Here is a 16,972-nt window from a genome sequence, read left to right on the forward strand (position 1 = left end):
TTTGGGGGTTAGTAGCAAGTAGGCCTTATGCCATGTTTGAGAAATAACTTACTATGACAATTTTTTTTTTTTAAAATGCAGTGGTAATTTAATACCACCAAAAGAAAAACATTTGTGTGAAGAAAAAAAAATACAAATTTTGTTTTGAGTACAGTGTAGCATGACTGAGTAATTGTCATTCAAATCGTTAAATTGGTCTAGGCAGGAAGGGGGGTAAAAGTGCCTATTGAAGTGGTAAGGACTTTTCTGCTTTCACATACCCAAAAGCTCAGGAGCCCTATAAGCTTAATACAATCACTCTCCATGCAACACACACACAGACACTTGCAGAACAAATAAAAACACTTCTAGTCCAGTTATTCATTCTGTTTATTGACTGAAATAAAAGGGAATACAAATGATTTTCTTGAGTGCAGTGCACTGACATGGAAAAAAAAACCAAAAAAAAAAAAAGTCATTAAAAATATTTTTAAAACAAAAAAAAGGTATTTGACCTGAAAAAAAAATAAAAGTTTAAAATACTACACATTTTTTATTAAAACAAAATGAAATAAAAAGGGTGTTCCCTAAATTAGTAAAACAGTGAAAATAAATAGCGTAGACTCAAAAGTTATACTTTAATGTGGTAATAATACAAAGAAATTGAAACTGCGTAATATAGTTCAAAAGAACAGAAAAAAAAAAATAATATTTAAGAACGCAAAATCTTTTTAAAACATTTAATATCAGTCCATAGCAAATAGTCATTAACATACCAAAAAAGCTCTACTTGATAACTAGTTCCACCACAACTCCATACAAATCTTGACAATTGAAAAAAATCTCGAGATCAATTAAAGAGATTTGTTCTCGATCCCTGCAGCTTGGTTCGTAATGTACATACATGCTTTAATGGTCTATCGTTTTCCTAAAACCTCTTTTTTTTTATGCTTTCCGTTGAATGTGATTTTCTTTATAGAAGTCTGTCTTCAGTTCTAAAATGTATGAAATTCTGAATATTCTAACCCAAAAGGAAGGGGGAGTAAATGAGACGGTGATTTATGCAAATCTATCTATAAAAATATACTGGAGCCACTGTGGACATGTGAAACACGGCAGTTGGTTCCTTGATTGCTTTTTTTTTATTTTATTTTTTTTTTGCTTTTTTTTTTTTTTTATTGCACAGAAGTTTTACTGACTTGTAAGTCAGAGAATCCACATTGCTTGGATTAAAAATAAAGGATTCGATTTTGGCAAGTCATGGAGGCAGCTCTTTGCCCAGTAAGCAACAGAAGATGCTGGACATGCTTAAGTAAAAGCAAGCATCCAGATTGGCCATGGTTTAAGTATACCATTGCCATTACATACTTGCCGATTCAGTTCATGAAGCTACACACTGTGCCTTTAACATTTAAAGCAACTTTGCCACTAGTAAATTTGAAAAATAGGCCAAAAAATAAAATAAAAATGTAAATGCTTACCCACCTCATATCTTCAATCTGTTGCAGAGCTAAGGGTGACTATAAAGTCTTCAGCATCTGATGAGGATACCTGGTCCCCCTGTACTGTGGTTCAATCTGCTGGCTCCAAAATCTTCCCAGAATGCACTAGGGCAGTGATGGCGAACCTTGGCACCCCAGATATTTTGTAACTGCATTTCCCATGATGCTCATGCACTCTGCAGTGTAGTCCCAACAAAACATCTGACTGCCAAGGTTTTCCATCACTGTACTAGGTGCAGGCAAAAGAAACCACAGCATACAGAGGGGGGCCAGACATCAAACAAACCCAGAAGTATGTCTGATGCTGTACTAGAGTGCAAAGATTTGTGGTGCAATAGGCAAGTTATCTTCACAGGCTGGCCTATTTTTCAACTTTAAACGTGAGGCAGTTGTGTTAACCGATTAATAAGCTTCCATACTTTTATTTCAGAGGACCTGCACTCCATATTTAAAAATGGCCTTTAGAAAATTGAGCCTTTACACTACACCTAGAGAAGAAATATTTACTGCCAGAGTTCTTGATTTCTTTGACATGGTTGGCCAAAGCGCTGGTCATGTGATCTTGCTCAAAAGGGAGAGATTTTGGACATCTGCTGATTGACAAAGTCTTAACATTACAAGCACAAGGCCCCCCTTTACCTAGGGATCATGTGTTTAATGTCACAGTGTTTGGTCACATGACTGGCATTAGCAAAAAGAAGAATTCAAGGAATTTGGATGAAACTTATTTCTGGCCTCCTCTTCTTTTATATTCCTTCACAGTATAGGTCTACATTTGAATTGATCACATAAGTGGGAGATCTCTGCAGCTTATTATTTTGTACTGACTGACAAGCCCTACCAATGAGCAAATTTGGGAATAGGGGGAGAGTGGACACAGCAAGGAATAAAAAGTGTATAAAAAGAAAATGCTGTATGGGTGAGCTTGAAGGAAGGCCAAACTGTATCTGTGTGACTGTTTTTAATCATAAGATGGTAGACAACTTTAATCAAAACGGTGAAAGGGGATGCACAGAGCAGACAAACCACCACAGCCAATCAGATGTGTCATATCTATGAAAGATGAATACTGTAGGCAAGTTTGCTTTATTATTTGCACTAATAAGCCAGCAAGTGTCAATGCTCTGACATGCTGGTTAGGTCCTTGAAGTGGAACGTTACCAATAACTTGATTAAAAAAAAAAAAAAAAAAAAAAGCGTTCTTTAGCCAGGAACATACATTCTACATTAATAATAATGCTACTACAATTAGTGTGTGCTATAAGTTGCCTCCAGCATTGTTCCCGTTTCTTCTTGCTGGAGGCTGCCATTTGGCAGAACTAAACCCATCAATTTACTAGTTTCAAAAAAACTTTGATTTGATTGTGTCCTCAGGACACCGGCCATTTCATGGTTTGGTTAACTGATCACATGTGCAGCACCAGGGCAGTTCAAACAGAATCAGCTTTCCTGGTTGTAAAGGACAGGAGGGTTTAATTACACTTTAAATTTTGGGGGGGGGGGGGGGGGGCCTGGAGCACCGCTTTTAAAGTCAGCAGCTACACATATGGTAGCTACTGACTTAATATTAGGCCACTTACTGTCAAGGAATCCAGCGATGTCTGCAGCCCAGCCAATGTTATGCTGCCACCATAGCCTGTAAGAGAAACAGGCAGTGAAGCCTTGCAGCTTCTCTCATGCTGCACTTTCTGAACAGCCCAGCAGCAGGGAAAGGGGGGTGTTGGGGAGACGGGACAAACTTCTGACATACCTCACCTTCCGGCGGAAGTGGGGACAGGTACCTGTCAAAATCGGGTACCCTCTAGCCCCCCGAAAGGTGCCAAATGTGACACAGGGGTGGGGGTGATGGGCCAGATAAGACTTCCACGTGGAACTCTGCTTTGAGTCAGCAGATCAGCCTCCACAAACTCAGCCGTTCCTAAAAATTGAGAGCAACTGAGCATGCGCAGAGCAGGGTGACACACTTTGAACTACAAGTGCACTTGGTGCAGATCTGAAATGAGGGGAAGCTCTGCTGATTTCTATCATCCAATCATGTACGAACCAAAAATGCTGCTTCTTTTCCTTACATGTCCCCCTCAGATCTACAGCGAGTGCACTTGCCTTTAACATTCTATGACTAAAGTGTCCACTTTAATTTGGCAGCTTTGGGATAGGTAGACTATCAAATTTTGGTTAATGTCATATTTGGGCCCCTTTTCTGTGCACAGTTATTACCTTCGTTTACTAAAAAATCGTTTTTAAAATTTGAGAAAATATTCGACTATATTCATATTACTAGTCAGAAAAACTTAAACTGAACTAAATGACAACTGGATTCTTAGTCCTATGGCTTGCAAGTGATCTTTGAGGGGAATATATATATATATATATATATATATATATATATATATATATATATATATATATTTATATATTTTTTTCAACTGCAGATTAGATTTACCTGCCAATGAATTCTGAATGAAGTCAGAAAAGTCTTGATTGAGGTCTTCGCCCCAACTCCCATCACCACAGGCCCATAACTTGTCTTGCCCGCTAAATAGGATGTGCACAATCCACAACTTGAACACCTTTGTTTCTGCTACACATTCTAAATAGGGGAGTGGGAATAACTATAAAATAAATATTTACTGGGACTGCCATTGCTAGTTTTCTGACTCCCCTAGGCTTCAGTGCTTTAAGTCAGTGGTTCTCAACTTCAGTCCTCCTCAAGTACCCCCCAACAAGCCATGTTTTAGGAATTTATCTTAGATAAAATAGCTGTCCAAAATACCAAACCATTGTCTGATTTAAAGCACTTTTGCAAGATAAAGGAAAACCTGCAAACATGGCCTGTTGGGGGGTACTTGAGGACCAAGGTTGAGAACGACTGCTTAAAGTCAAGAACTGGACTACATCATGCACACTGCCAGTAGCCTTCAATCCCGATCGTCAAAACAGGTTCTTGGTCACTGAAGCCACATGAGCATTTCAGAAAAGGAGAGGGCCATAGCAGAAGCCTAGATGTCCTTGAGCAGTTTCATGTCCTGTTATGAAAGACATGCTGCCATTCTTGATCCACTGATGATCATGCTGGTCCACAAGCCTCAGCACTTGAGCCACGATCATCATGTAAGGTGGCAAGAGCAGCAAGTCAGCATGCTTATTCCAGTTAAACAACAAATTGACAAGCGAGGCAACTGATATATTGAGGAAGAGATTGAGAACAGTAGTATTTGGTTTAAATACAGAATCTGTTACAAAAAAAAAAAATGGTACCTGCACGAGTATGGGCAAAAATATTGGTTTTGGCATGCACCCCAGAAGCCAAAAGATAAGTGCCAAAGGCTGGTATTTTGCTTTGTGACCAATTCCCCTTAAAGTGGAATGCCAATCAAAAACAAACGTCTGCTTTATTTGGGCAATAGAATGCATTTTTTACATTAACCAACCACTTTTCAGGTTGCTGAATGCCCGATTGGAAACAAATATCCAAATCAGACATTCAGCAACCCTCCTCGCTTCCGACAGTTTGCCCAGTGCAGCCGAATATGGCTCCCCACAGGCACTTCCTTATACTTCTGTCAGCATTTGTTCTCCAACCATCCATAACATCACAACTTTCTCATGAACAAGGACACACAAGCATTCTCATTCACAAGAGAGCTCTGCCAAGGGAACCCAGCTCCTCCAATCATTTTTCTTAGTTACAACCACAAGCCATCATTTGCTTTGGCTTGTGGGCAAGATTGAGAACCACAAGTGAGACACACCCACCAACCCTTCTTAGGACTAGAGGGGAGGATGATTGTGGACCTAGCACAGGGACAAAAACTATGCAAAAAAAAAAAAAAATTCTACCTTTTTTTTATGTTGAAGCACAACAATCACTTCACTACATTTCATTAATGGCTGCATGGGTATATTTGGGTGTAAGAGTTTCCAACCACTTTAAGGATTCGGCATCTGTTGGAGAACTGCCACCCCCCAGCATACCTAACATGCAGCTGTTATTATAAACTCAGCCTACTGAAGAATGTATGACACTCAATCCTCAGTCACTGCATGGGCAGTTCTAAAGCAACAACAATGTCACTATTTATAGAGGAACGGCATGTGCAAATTATTTTACTGGTAGTTCAAGTTGCAAAACAAATTTGACCTCCTCAGAAAAAGACAAACCTTTTCATGGAGACTGAATTGAAAACTAATTTGATCCCTCAGCTAAGGCCTGATTCACACCTTTGCAGGTTGCACTTTGCATATCCCGGGTGCATTTTGCAGTTTTCAATACACGCTTTTTATCCATTGAAGTCTATGGAACCCAAAACCAGGAAAAAGTCCTTGGCTCTTTCCATAAAATGCAGATGTGACCTATAGGAAACCATATTAAATGGACTGTAGTGTGTTTCTGCAAAACTACAACTATGCATTTTATTTATTAAGTGCATTTTCAAAGCAGGCCTAACTTCCCAAATGAATTTACTTAAGTTTTCAAAACGGAGGCAGCAATTTATATATTACAAATGCAGAACTGAGTAGGCAGTCTGCGATTGGATATATTTAATTATGTGCATTTTTGTTTTATTACTCTAGGTCAGTGTTGGCAAGTACAAAACAGCTGTACAAGCTTTGTGTGGCAGTATACAAAAAAAAGGGGGAAATTTTTCACACATAGGTTTGATAGACTAGTTTGTGTCAGGGCCACCTTCAATTTCTATCATAACCTAAATCTCTGCAGAGCAGTCCCATGCCACACCATACTAGAAAAAGCTATCCATATAAAGCATTTTATTTATAATCCGTCTGGAATACCACAAAGATCCACAAGAACAGCTGCTATTAGCAACCAACCCCAGTACATACCAGTTCGTCTGCTTCCAATCTCACCATGTCAAAATCAGGCTAAATAGCATTCATGTTTAACCAGCAAATATATAGGTTTTCAACAAATTTTTCAAGTGCTTCGTTTACAGCTTAATTGTGAAAAATAAGACAAAGTACCTAATTTTGCAAATAAATTTATACAAATGATACATTGAAGAGGAATGGTTTTGAACATGCTGGAAGCTGTAGAGGGCAGAGCCTTCAGTTCATTGGGAACAAAGACCATTACAATATAATCCTGTTGACCCACTCAGACTGAAGCCATCTCTTTATGAGCTGAACCCAGAGAATACAGCCTAACCAGTTTCATCTTATTTCTCAATTCAGGTTAACAGGCTGATTTATAATGACTTAAATTACCCCACCTCATCCAAGGGCTGCCAAAACCTAAATATAATGAGTTGGATATGACAAAATAAAATATTTGTAATAATTTAGGTCAGAGTTGTCCTTCCTGTGTGGAAGAGGAATAGACAATAGGAACAAGCAGCCAAGTTGGAGCATAATCACATGAGCCTAGGCAAAACAAAAACTTGGTGTTGTGTATCCGAAATGTGGAATTGACAAGAGCAGTGCCAAAATAACTGAATATTATCCAGGGTAAATCCATCTGTCTTCTCAACAAGGAATTTGTTCTTTTATCTTGCATCACTATAGCAGTATATATGAATACCCTTGTATGACTTTTCACATATATAGCAATCTGCCATGTTTAATGACCAGAGAGACTTTTTTAGATCAGAAAACTGCACCCAAAACACTTTTTTTTTTTTTTTTTTTTAGGGAGAAGGTGGTGCAAGTTCAATTACTGCAACTGAAAACCATGTGAAAATGATATAGGGCACAATTCTGCTTGAAATTGGTGCAGCACAACCTCTGATCTCTCAGAGACAAATACTGCAAACTTGTATGAACATCAATCTCTATAACCCCACATTCTACAATGGATCTTTCAGTACCAGAACCTGTACATTTGCCCTTGGAATTTAGCTGATGTCCTTTCAGTTGCTAGTTATCGGTAGAACCATGAATGCTTTGCATCAGCCTCCTATACACACACTAAGATCAATTTATGATAATTAGGCAGCTTCTTTCCTCAATTTCCCCATCTGCTGCTACAGAAAAAAAAAAAACCTGACCACTTAATTGTGCATGTGTTTTGAGTGAAAATCTGTCACATCTTCAGTTGTAAATTTGATGTAGACCTGTAAAAAGCGGTTGTTGTTTACTACCCAGGATTACAGGCACAGGGGGTTAGAAATAACACAAGAACTGTCACAAAGACTTGGCAGATTTGTGTCTGCATTTGATAAATGCCCCTCTCCATGTTAAGCTATAGAGGCCTAGTGTCTGCAGTGTTTATCACCACCATGATGGCATGGAGCAGCTAAGCTTTGTGTAATGATACTGTCTGGTATGAGGTGTAGGCAGAAATTAAAAACATATGTAAACAGAAAACAAGATAAAATACAAACAAAAGCCATAAAAAGCATATAGTTTAATCTGCTAGAGAAAACCAATGAAGGCAAGGGAGGGACAATGCAGTTTCCCTGCTGTAACAGGCGAGAGGACACTTGGTCTCTCCCAATCTGACTTAAAAAAAAAAAAAGGATGCGACAGCTGCCGGGAACCATTCCACCATCATGCCAAAATAAAATGACCGGATGGAGCCCTAGCAAATAGCAGCACCCAGGGCACTTACCCATCCCATTTCTCCCTGGGATGCCATTGTTGGCCGTTTGGTTAACAGAGGTATGTATTTGGCCTGTCAGGCCAACACAACGGTATTGAACAGCACTTCAGCTTTGGACTTGAAGTCTAAGATAAGATCGGTGAATTGCCTGCAGCAACCAATCAGATGCTTATATTTTTAGTTAGCAACATGCAAAAGGGGCCAGACCCCAGAATATTCTGAAACCGCTTTTTTGATATAGCAAGTGGGGAATGTTAACTGGAAGATAGCAATAACTGTCCCAATATTAGCATAGGTCCACACACAGTTTGCAACAGCTGGGTCATTGAAGGGTTAATTCAAGTAATAATGCACTTCAGAATCTTAGAATCACTTATAAAAGTGTTCATTAAAATATCAGACTGTTCACCCATCATCCCGTGGTCTATGGGGAAAAAAACTGCATACCACCTTACGGTGTGCATGCACTACAAAAGTCAACACCCGCTTCCCGAAGGAAGATCACATCAGATCTTGGCAACAAGTCAAGGATAATCAGATATTTGACTTGCTGCTTCTCTCCCCCCCCCCCCCCTTTTGAGAGATGCTGATGATTCTTATACATTAAATAAATTATGTCTATTGAATACAGCCAGCTCACACCAGGCCCCAGCAGAAATATCTACAGCTATCCATCGTTAACTAATTGCTTTTTCCATAAAATACTTCTGAGTTTGTACTAAGCTTCTATGAAAGTAATCATCACGTATAGGCAATGGGGTCGATTTACTAAAACTGGAGTGTGCAAAATCCAGTGCAGCTGTGCATGGTAAAAAATCAGCTTCTAACTTCAACTTGTTCAATTAAGCTTTGACAAAAAAAATAAAAAAAAATAAAACAAAAAAAAACTGGAAGATGATTGGTTTCTATGCAGAGCTGCACCAGATTATGCGCTCTCCAGTTCTAGTAAATCAACAGCAATGTGTTTGCCAAAGCAGAGCCCTTTATCAAACTTCATGCTTTTTCAGAAGCTGAAGATGTATCCTAGGAACAGGCTGAAAAGTGGGTATTACCCACGTTGTAGTAAAAACAAAAAAACACAACAATTTATGTAACAAAATAAAAAAAAAGTATATAATTGTGCTTTATCTGGGAAAAAAAACCCCATATAGAACCATAGTTTCGGCCTATGCAACTTTAAGAAATGCCCCTCCCTCTTGCCAGTTCAATGCCAACTAAAATAGCTAGGACCCAATTCTGTTTGGAATTTAGCTTTTTTACAGAGAATATGATTGGCTGCTACAGGCAATACATATTGTGCTGTCACGAGTAACATCACTCAAATCAGATTCTTGTCCTGGGTGAAGTGGGGCAGGTCTGTACTGCTGTCATGGACAAAGTCTGGGAGATCTCCCCACCCAACACCAACGGTGAGCGGCCAAGCTTGTTTTTCACCAAAGCTGTTAATGTCACCAAAGAAACCGCTAAATATACTCGTGGAGACATTCACTAAGGGGTGCATAACACTCTAGCGCTGTTAATATGTAAACTGTAAGGTTTGCTAGCACTACTAGTTAGAAGATAAGGGTGTACATATCAACGCTCAAGTTACTATGCCACCCAGTTTTTGCATGGTTGGCACTTTGAAAAAAAAAAAAAAAAGTAATGTTTACTGTGGCTTATTTTTGTTAATTTGTATATTTAATAAGACCAGGCGATTACTACCTAACAACTTTATAGGCACACTCAGTGATGTAAATATAGAAAAGGCACACCGATAGTTCAAATCAATATTTGGCTCAATTTCTAAGCAATCTGTTGTGAAACCATGCAACACTACCTGAAAGTTTTATAGGCTTCTTGAGCTTATCGGCTGCCACCACCCCATCACCTGAACTGACATCACAGCTCCCTGCTCAGCTGAAGATAAAACATAGTGCCCAGTGTGAGCAGATGTGACTATCGATCTCAGGCTACTAGTGTGATGGTGATCACTCATGGCTTCACATTCATTGGAAAGGGGGGTCCTAGTTCTCAGTGGAAAGGGAAGACTGACACTGTCAGAGGACTCACAGATTTTTGAGAAACATGGCAAAGATTGATAAAGAGATCAGTGGTAAGGCCTCATTCACACCATGTGTAGAGATGTCTGTCGCCTTTGTAGAATGCATGCAGAAAAACAAACTGTTCTCTAGGTGCCCTGGTCACGCCACAACATGTCTAACCTGCAGTTTGTTTTTATGTGCAGGAATATGCAACATGGATGCAGATTTTCTGCCTTAAGAGATGCATTATAAAAAAAAAAAAAAACACACACCTGACCTGACATTAACATTGTGGTGTGAACAGGGCAGAGGAGAAAGTGATGACACAGGCTGTGATGTCGATCCAACTATAGTCACATGCCTGATGAAGGGGTCCTGCTGGGCTCTGAAACATTCTTCTGCAGTAACAATGATCGTTGAATAAAGTTTTGGACCCATTCTGGAGATCCATGGTGTGCTGGTGACATTCTCACTCTGAAAACTAATGTAAACCGTGAAATCTGCACTTTTTCCCTCATCCGTTTTTATGCATGTATGGTGTGAATGAGGCCAAATGTTCATTTTACATTTTAATAGCACTGGGTGTGCCTGTATAAATTTAGCTGCTGACCATGTCTCTTTAAAGCTACCTACCAACTTATCCTTAGCTTGGCTAAAAAGGTGATAAAACTGGTGAAGCTCAACCGTCATCCTTCACAAGGAAACGGATCTGGAGAACTTGGGCAGTGACAGCATCTGAGCAAGGGCAGATCTCCCAGCAATGTCCAACAGAGTCTGAACTCCCATCGTAGTACTGAATCCTGCCCCCCATCCTCCAAAACGGCAAAAAAACAAAAAAAAAAAAAGTGTGGAAATGTTTTTAGACATTTCCATACAAGACGTCTTGGGTTTCACCAAACAAGGTTCAGCCCCTGCACGTTAACGAAAATTCAGTCAAGCATCAGCAGCAAAACACGGACGCCAAGATAACTTTTCAGGAGAGGTGGTGTTGGGTGGGGGGACTGGATTCCCATTCTTTACCCAGCTTGACTTTATGGGCAATAATGGTTGCCAAGCAAATAAAAACGGCTTCCGTGCAGCTGTTAAATGATTACATACAATAGCTGGTTTCAGTTTTGAACTTATACAAATCAAGTCGATATAGTCCTATAAATAATTTATTTAAAAAAAATTGTGCTGTTAACCCAATACAGGGGTGTAACACACTTAATGCTTTATAGTTTGAAAAATACAATTTTTTTTTTAAATTACTACTGTCAAATGCGATGTTCTCGAAAATGTCACATCGTGTACTGTTTTGGAACCGGAAATTTGCAGGGGGGGGTGAGGGGGAAATAAAAATTAAAAGAAATCGTAAAGCTACGATTTTTTTTTCTCATGAACCAAGCTGGAAAGATCTCAAGCTAAATAAAGCGGAGAGAGAGTTTTATGAAATGAAGAGAAAATACTTTCCTATTAAATGGATACTCAGACTAAAGCAATCTATCAAGCCTTCTAAACTGTTAATTTTTTTTTTTCCAAACAAGCATTTTTTTTTTAAACTTCATTACACAGAAGAGCAACAAGGATGGTAGGCTGCCAGACAAAAAGGCAGAAGGGAAAATATACTGAGTTCGATGAAGAGTTGGAGTATAGCACAGTTCTTCACAACCGATGGAAGGGGGGGAGAGGGTAACACGGTGTCCAATAACAATCTAACGACGTGCTTCATCGGAGCTGGGTACTATGAAGCAGGGTGGAAAATGATTGCCCCCCACGGGGCATCAGACTTGTAGGTTTGCTTGTTTTTATTGTTTTTTTAATCTCTTGTGACAAGCATCTGTCCAGCTATCGATCTTTTGTTTGCACCAATCCCAAGCCATTTTAAAAATACGACTAATTTTAAGTTAGAGAGAAGTCGTCTTCAGAGCGATCACCATCAACTGTCCATGCTACTGATTTCCTCTAGAAGAGAAGTGTGGAAAAGTTTTTGAAGGTAAAAGGGGACAAAAAAAAAACACAAACAAAAAGCAATTAAAATTTTTACATTTTTAAAAACTAGAAGAAAATAAAATCACTCTTATAACCTCTTACTATAGGATAGGATGTTAAGGGCAGATTCATGTAGACAGCGCTTTCCCACATGTATAAACGGCACCAAAAGTTCTTCACTAGGCTCAATGGTGCAGCCTAGCACATTCTAAAAGGCAAATTCACCAGGATCTCACAATTCCCCTCATTCTAACAGCTACCTGATCAAGTTTGCAAGCTTTCATACGGGCACGTCCATTTGGCGTAGTCCGCTTGCTCAGTGGAGAGATCGCATATGACAGGTCCATGTCCGCTCACTTTGCAGAGTGGGGATGGACACAGTCCCACTCTCCTCTATGGGGAAATCGGGTGAAAACTGACCCCCTGTCCGTTTTCATCCGATTCGCCAGAAGGAAAATAGGACCACCATCTATCTGAATTTTGCGGACAGGATCGGATAACAGAGGATGCCTGCGGACATGTGTCCGCTGACATCTGCCGTTCCATAGGGGAGACTGGAGAGTCCGATCAGGTCCACCTGGAAAAAAATAAATAAAAAATTTGACAGGCAGACCTGATTGGACAGCCCATGTGAAAGGACCCTTCTGCATCAGGCTTCAACAATTTGATTTGTCTTGTGCATCAAGAAGCAAACTCAAAGTAAAGCCAATGTATATTTAGCGGCCAAAGTCAGTTACCTAAAGCAGAACTTAACTCTCTCAATCAACTATTTTTAATCCTCATTCTGTTATAGCATTAGTAAATAGATAGAAAAGCTTTTTTTTTTTTTTTTACATTTCTTCAGTTACTTCCTGGTTTCCATATCTAGGCAAATGGCATAACATCCTCAGAGTCTTCAGTAGGGAAGGAGGTGTTTTCTCAGATAAGCACACCCGTCCCTGCTTGCATGCCTGAACCAATGCCAGGTGGATCCCAGGAAGTAAATGCTACATTAAGCTACCCTTACTCCCTAAGCATTTCTGGCCATGGCCATCTTGAGTTTTATTTTGTTGAGAAATCACTTTGAAAAACAAAGGATGGAGACATGGTTGGATGGGGGAATGTGCTTTGAATATGAAAAAAAATTAAATATCATTTTTGTTTTGTGGTGCTCAGATGAAGTATAATCCACTTTAAAATAAAGCTCCCCCAACAAGACATTCCCATAGGGTTAACCATTTGTGTGGAACTTTCAAAATAGAGCCCCTTTTCTGTCAAACAGCTCTTCAATATGCCACATAGTTACCTTCAAAGTCCTGGTTGTCTATGTAAGGTGCTGGTCCCCATATTCTAACAGTACCATCATCAGAAGCACTTGCCATCAGCGAAGGAATCTGAGGGTTCCAACTCACGCAGTTTACTGTGCGCGTATGTCCGGTCAGCTCTGCAATGGGCAGCTCGCTGCGCTTGTGCCACACATACACTTTGTGATCTGTAAGTGGGGAACCACAAGAAATACCAAATGGTAATTTAACAGGAAGAGATTGCAAGGTAGCTAACAGAATCAGTTACTGGCAGGCAGGACAGTTTTTAAGGCACGGCAAAAGGGGCAGTTGCCCTGGGCCCCATCATTGTTGTGGGGGCCAAAGCAGCTGCCTCATACTTGCCAACTATCCCAGTTAAAATTCCCTTATCCCATGAAGTTTTAGTCCCGTGCTGTGTCCCGATATCTCAGTGTAAAGTGATGGTCAGTGTAAATCCCTCCTCACATTGGTGGTCATTGTAAATTTCCCAATACACTGGTAGCATCCCCCACTATGTACTTACCAATGGTTTCCAGCTTTGCTCTACACGATTTAGAATATTCCCCAGTGTACTGCCTCCTAACTAATATCATCCCACCACTGCCACTGATCCCAGGAGTCCTAGGATCCCTAGGAATTTTCTGTCTATTGGACCATGGACCTTCCCAGTCCATGGTGTGCAGGCAGTGAGGAGATGATGTGCTGTAACCTTTAGCAAGCAATCATTGAGCAGTAATGCTGTGCACTAACCTTTTGCAACCAATCATTGAGCGGTAAGGATATGCAGTAACCTCTAGAAACCAATCAGTGAGCAGTAATAATGTGCAGTAACCTCTAACCCAATTAGTGAGTGGTATAGATATCCAGTAACCTAGCAATCAGTGAGCAGTATTGATGTACAGTAATCTCCAGCAACCAATTAGTATTTTATAGAGGTCACTGGACATCTATACCAAACAGTGATGCATAATTGTGTGCTGTAACCTCTAGCAGCCAGTCAGTGAGCAGTAATGATACACTGTAACCACTGGAAACCAATCGCAATTGCTGCCTGATCCAATTCAGTAAACTGATTGAGTTTAGCTGCTATTTATTGTATGTCTCAGAGCATGTGGAGAGCGAAATTACATGGAAGAGGGGGCCCAAGAAAATGTTTGCCCAGGGTCCAGTCAATATTAAAGATGGCCCTGCTGGCAGGTAGTCAACTGGATAAGATATTGGCCAACAGTTAAAGTGATATTAAAGCCATGTTTTTATTAAACAAACATGTAATACTTACCTGCTCTGTGTAGTGGTTTTGCACAGAGCAGCCCGGATCCTCCTGTTTGAGTCCCACGCTGGCGCTCCTAGCTCCTATTAATCATAATTCTGCAGCCTGCATAAGCCTAGAATGAAGGATGGATGAAAAGATCTATTCAGAAGCAAAACAAGAAGTCACTGTTACCTTCACTGCCGCTGGCGATGAAGTCTTCGTTGTGACCACCAAAACACGAGTGTATTGTGTAAAAGCCTTGCGTCACGCCTTGGTATTTTCTCACTAAAACTCTATCTTGCAAGTCCCATAAATGAACGCCCTGCAAGTAAAAGAGACGACATTACACACAGCAGATGGGTAACAAAATGCATTTATAGGCAGGTTTTTACTTTCATCAAAAAGCATATAGTGTATATACACAGTGTTAATTTTGGCAGTAAATTTCGATTTAGTTTTAGTCTTAGGACTAAAATGGCATTTTTGTTTTAGTCCCATTTTCATCTTCTGCAATTGTTTTAGTCATATTTAGTCAACTAAATCTCCAGTACATTTTAGTCAACTAAAATGTCCTAAGTTTTAGTCGACAAATCTCCAGTATACTTTAGTCGACTAAAACTCATTTTAGTTGTTTAAAATCGAATGGGTGTAATTTAATTGGAATGCATTAGTTAACAATTCTCTACAATTTGCAAACTCATAGACTGGAGTGAAAAATCTAATATGTTATTATTACATCAAGGTATGAACATGCACTATAGACCAGTGTTCATTTTGAAGTCAAATTTAGTTTTATAGTCTTAGTCTTGACTAAAATGGCATTTTAGTTTTAGTGCCATTTTAGTCTTGACTTTTCGTTTGAGTCGTATTTTAGTCAACTAAAAGAATATTCATTTAGTCGACTAAAATGTTTTAGGTCGACGAAATTAACACACACCTTTACCCATTCATATAAATTATAGCACACTTCTTAATATGGATTAATGTAAATTGCTGCTGTGTCCTGCATGAGTGAACAATGCTGGCCATAGAGATACACTATATTACCAAAAGTATTGGGACACCTGCCTTTGCACACATGAACTTTAATGGCATCCCCATCTTAGTCCCAAGGGTTCAATATTAAGCAAGGTCCATAAAGACATGGAGGGTGGGCCTACTCAATATTGAAACTGGGATGCCATTAAAGTTCAGGTGCATGTATAGGCAGGCGTCCAATACTGTTGGTAGTACAGTGTAGCTAGTTACTGTTGAGCCCATGCCATTTTTCAGTGGGACTTTTTTGTTAAAGGCTCATGACAAAGTGACCCAGTTAAGTAACAAAACGACTCAAGTGGCCTCAATCTGCCCACACTGCCAATGATGCTTCAACTGAAGTCCGCTAACACACCTTTGGGAATGTCTATCAGATCGTACTCCAAGCTCCATGGATCCTCCACATCACAGGTCTCTCAGCGGACTTCAGAGGTAGATTTTGCTTCAACTGTGTGGGGTTCAGCAGCATGGGCAACAGATATTCACTCCCTATATCCAGGGGAAGGTCTTTGGCTAATTTTAGCTTCTTTACAAAGTGACTTTAAAGAAAGAATTACAGCACTTTAAAAAAAAATGTGTTGCCTTATAAGGGGTCAAGTATAACGAGGTTTATGCCACATTACTTTTTAATTACCATTTACATTTTAATAGAACACTGGAAGCATAGCTATCACTATACTTCTGGTGCTGAACCCTTGGGTCTATGGCCCTGCAGCCATTCTGCCCACCCCTCCTCTCGCCAAATAAAAGGTGGCATTGTATTATGTGAACCCATTAAAATAAAAAAGTATTCTGTGAATGAACAGCAGAAGGGAGGGACTGGAAGAGCAGTCCCTGTGGAGCAGAGTGCATCTCCCCCATCAGGTATAGCGATAGCTGCATTCCCGTAAAAATTAGAGATAAGATGGTATAGACCTTGTTGGACTTAACCCCTTATAAAATCAGAATGTTTTTGACAAATCTAGATTTCTTCTACTTTAAGTCTGGCTTGGATGGATAACTACAGAGTAATAGAAGGGTCAAAAGAGAACCTGTCTGAATATGGAAGCGGCGTCTGCTGACTTGTTTTTACAGGTGCACGATACAGTGATATGTGGCAGTTTCTGGTTTTACCAATCTGTCACCAGCTACTCCAGATAGAGCACGCAGGAAAGTGCCAGGATACCAGATATACACATGCATGTTCCAAGTCAGACTGAGTAAAAGCAGACCATCTACAGTTGTCAAAAGCCTAGGCCCTTGCTCATATGATCCTTGTTGAAGGGGAGAAAATATTAAAGTGGTTCTAAAAAGGTTTACCTTTAATGCATTAAGATGAACCTTTTAAAAAAAATATGCAATGGTTTTTGAATGTGTGCGTGTTAGAT

The 16,972-nt window shown here is 39.8% G+C and overlaps 1 protein-coding gene across 2 annotated transcripts in view; it reads right to left on the reverse strand.

Moving 5' to 3' along the window:
- Positions 1-351: 351 nt before the first annotated feature.
- WDR26 (WD repeat domain 26) overlaps positions 352-16,972 on the reverse strand; it is a 122,551-nt gene continuing 105,930 nt past the window's right edge. For both annotated transcript variants that reach the window (XM_077485827.1, XM_077485825.1), the window contains 3 exons: positions 14,763-14,892; positions 13,321-13,506; positions 352-12,008 (listed from right to left, as the gene is read on the reverse strand). In XM_077485827.1, coding sequence (XP_077341953.1) covers positions 11,983-12,008; positions 13,321-13,506; positions 14,763-14,892 — 342 coding nt within the window. In that variant the 3' untranslated portion in view covers positions 352-11,982. The remainder of the gene's footprint in view (positions 12,009-13,320; positions 13,507-14,762; positions 14,893-16,972) is intronic.

This window comes from Lithobates pipiens, unplaced genomic scaffold, assembly GCF_037356315.1.
Source record: "Lithobates pipiens isolate NorthernLeopardFrog02 unplaced genomic scaffold, aLitPip1_a1.2 Scaffold_18, whole genome shotgun sequence".
In the NCBI taxonomy this organism is placed as follows: domain Eukaryota; kingdom Metazoa; phylum Chordata; class Amphibia; order Anura; family Ranidae; genus Lithobates; species Lithobates pipiens.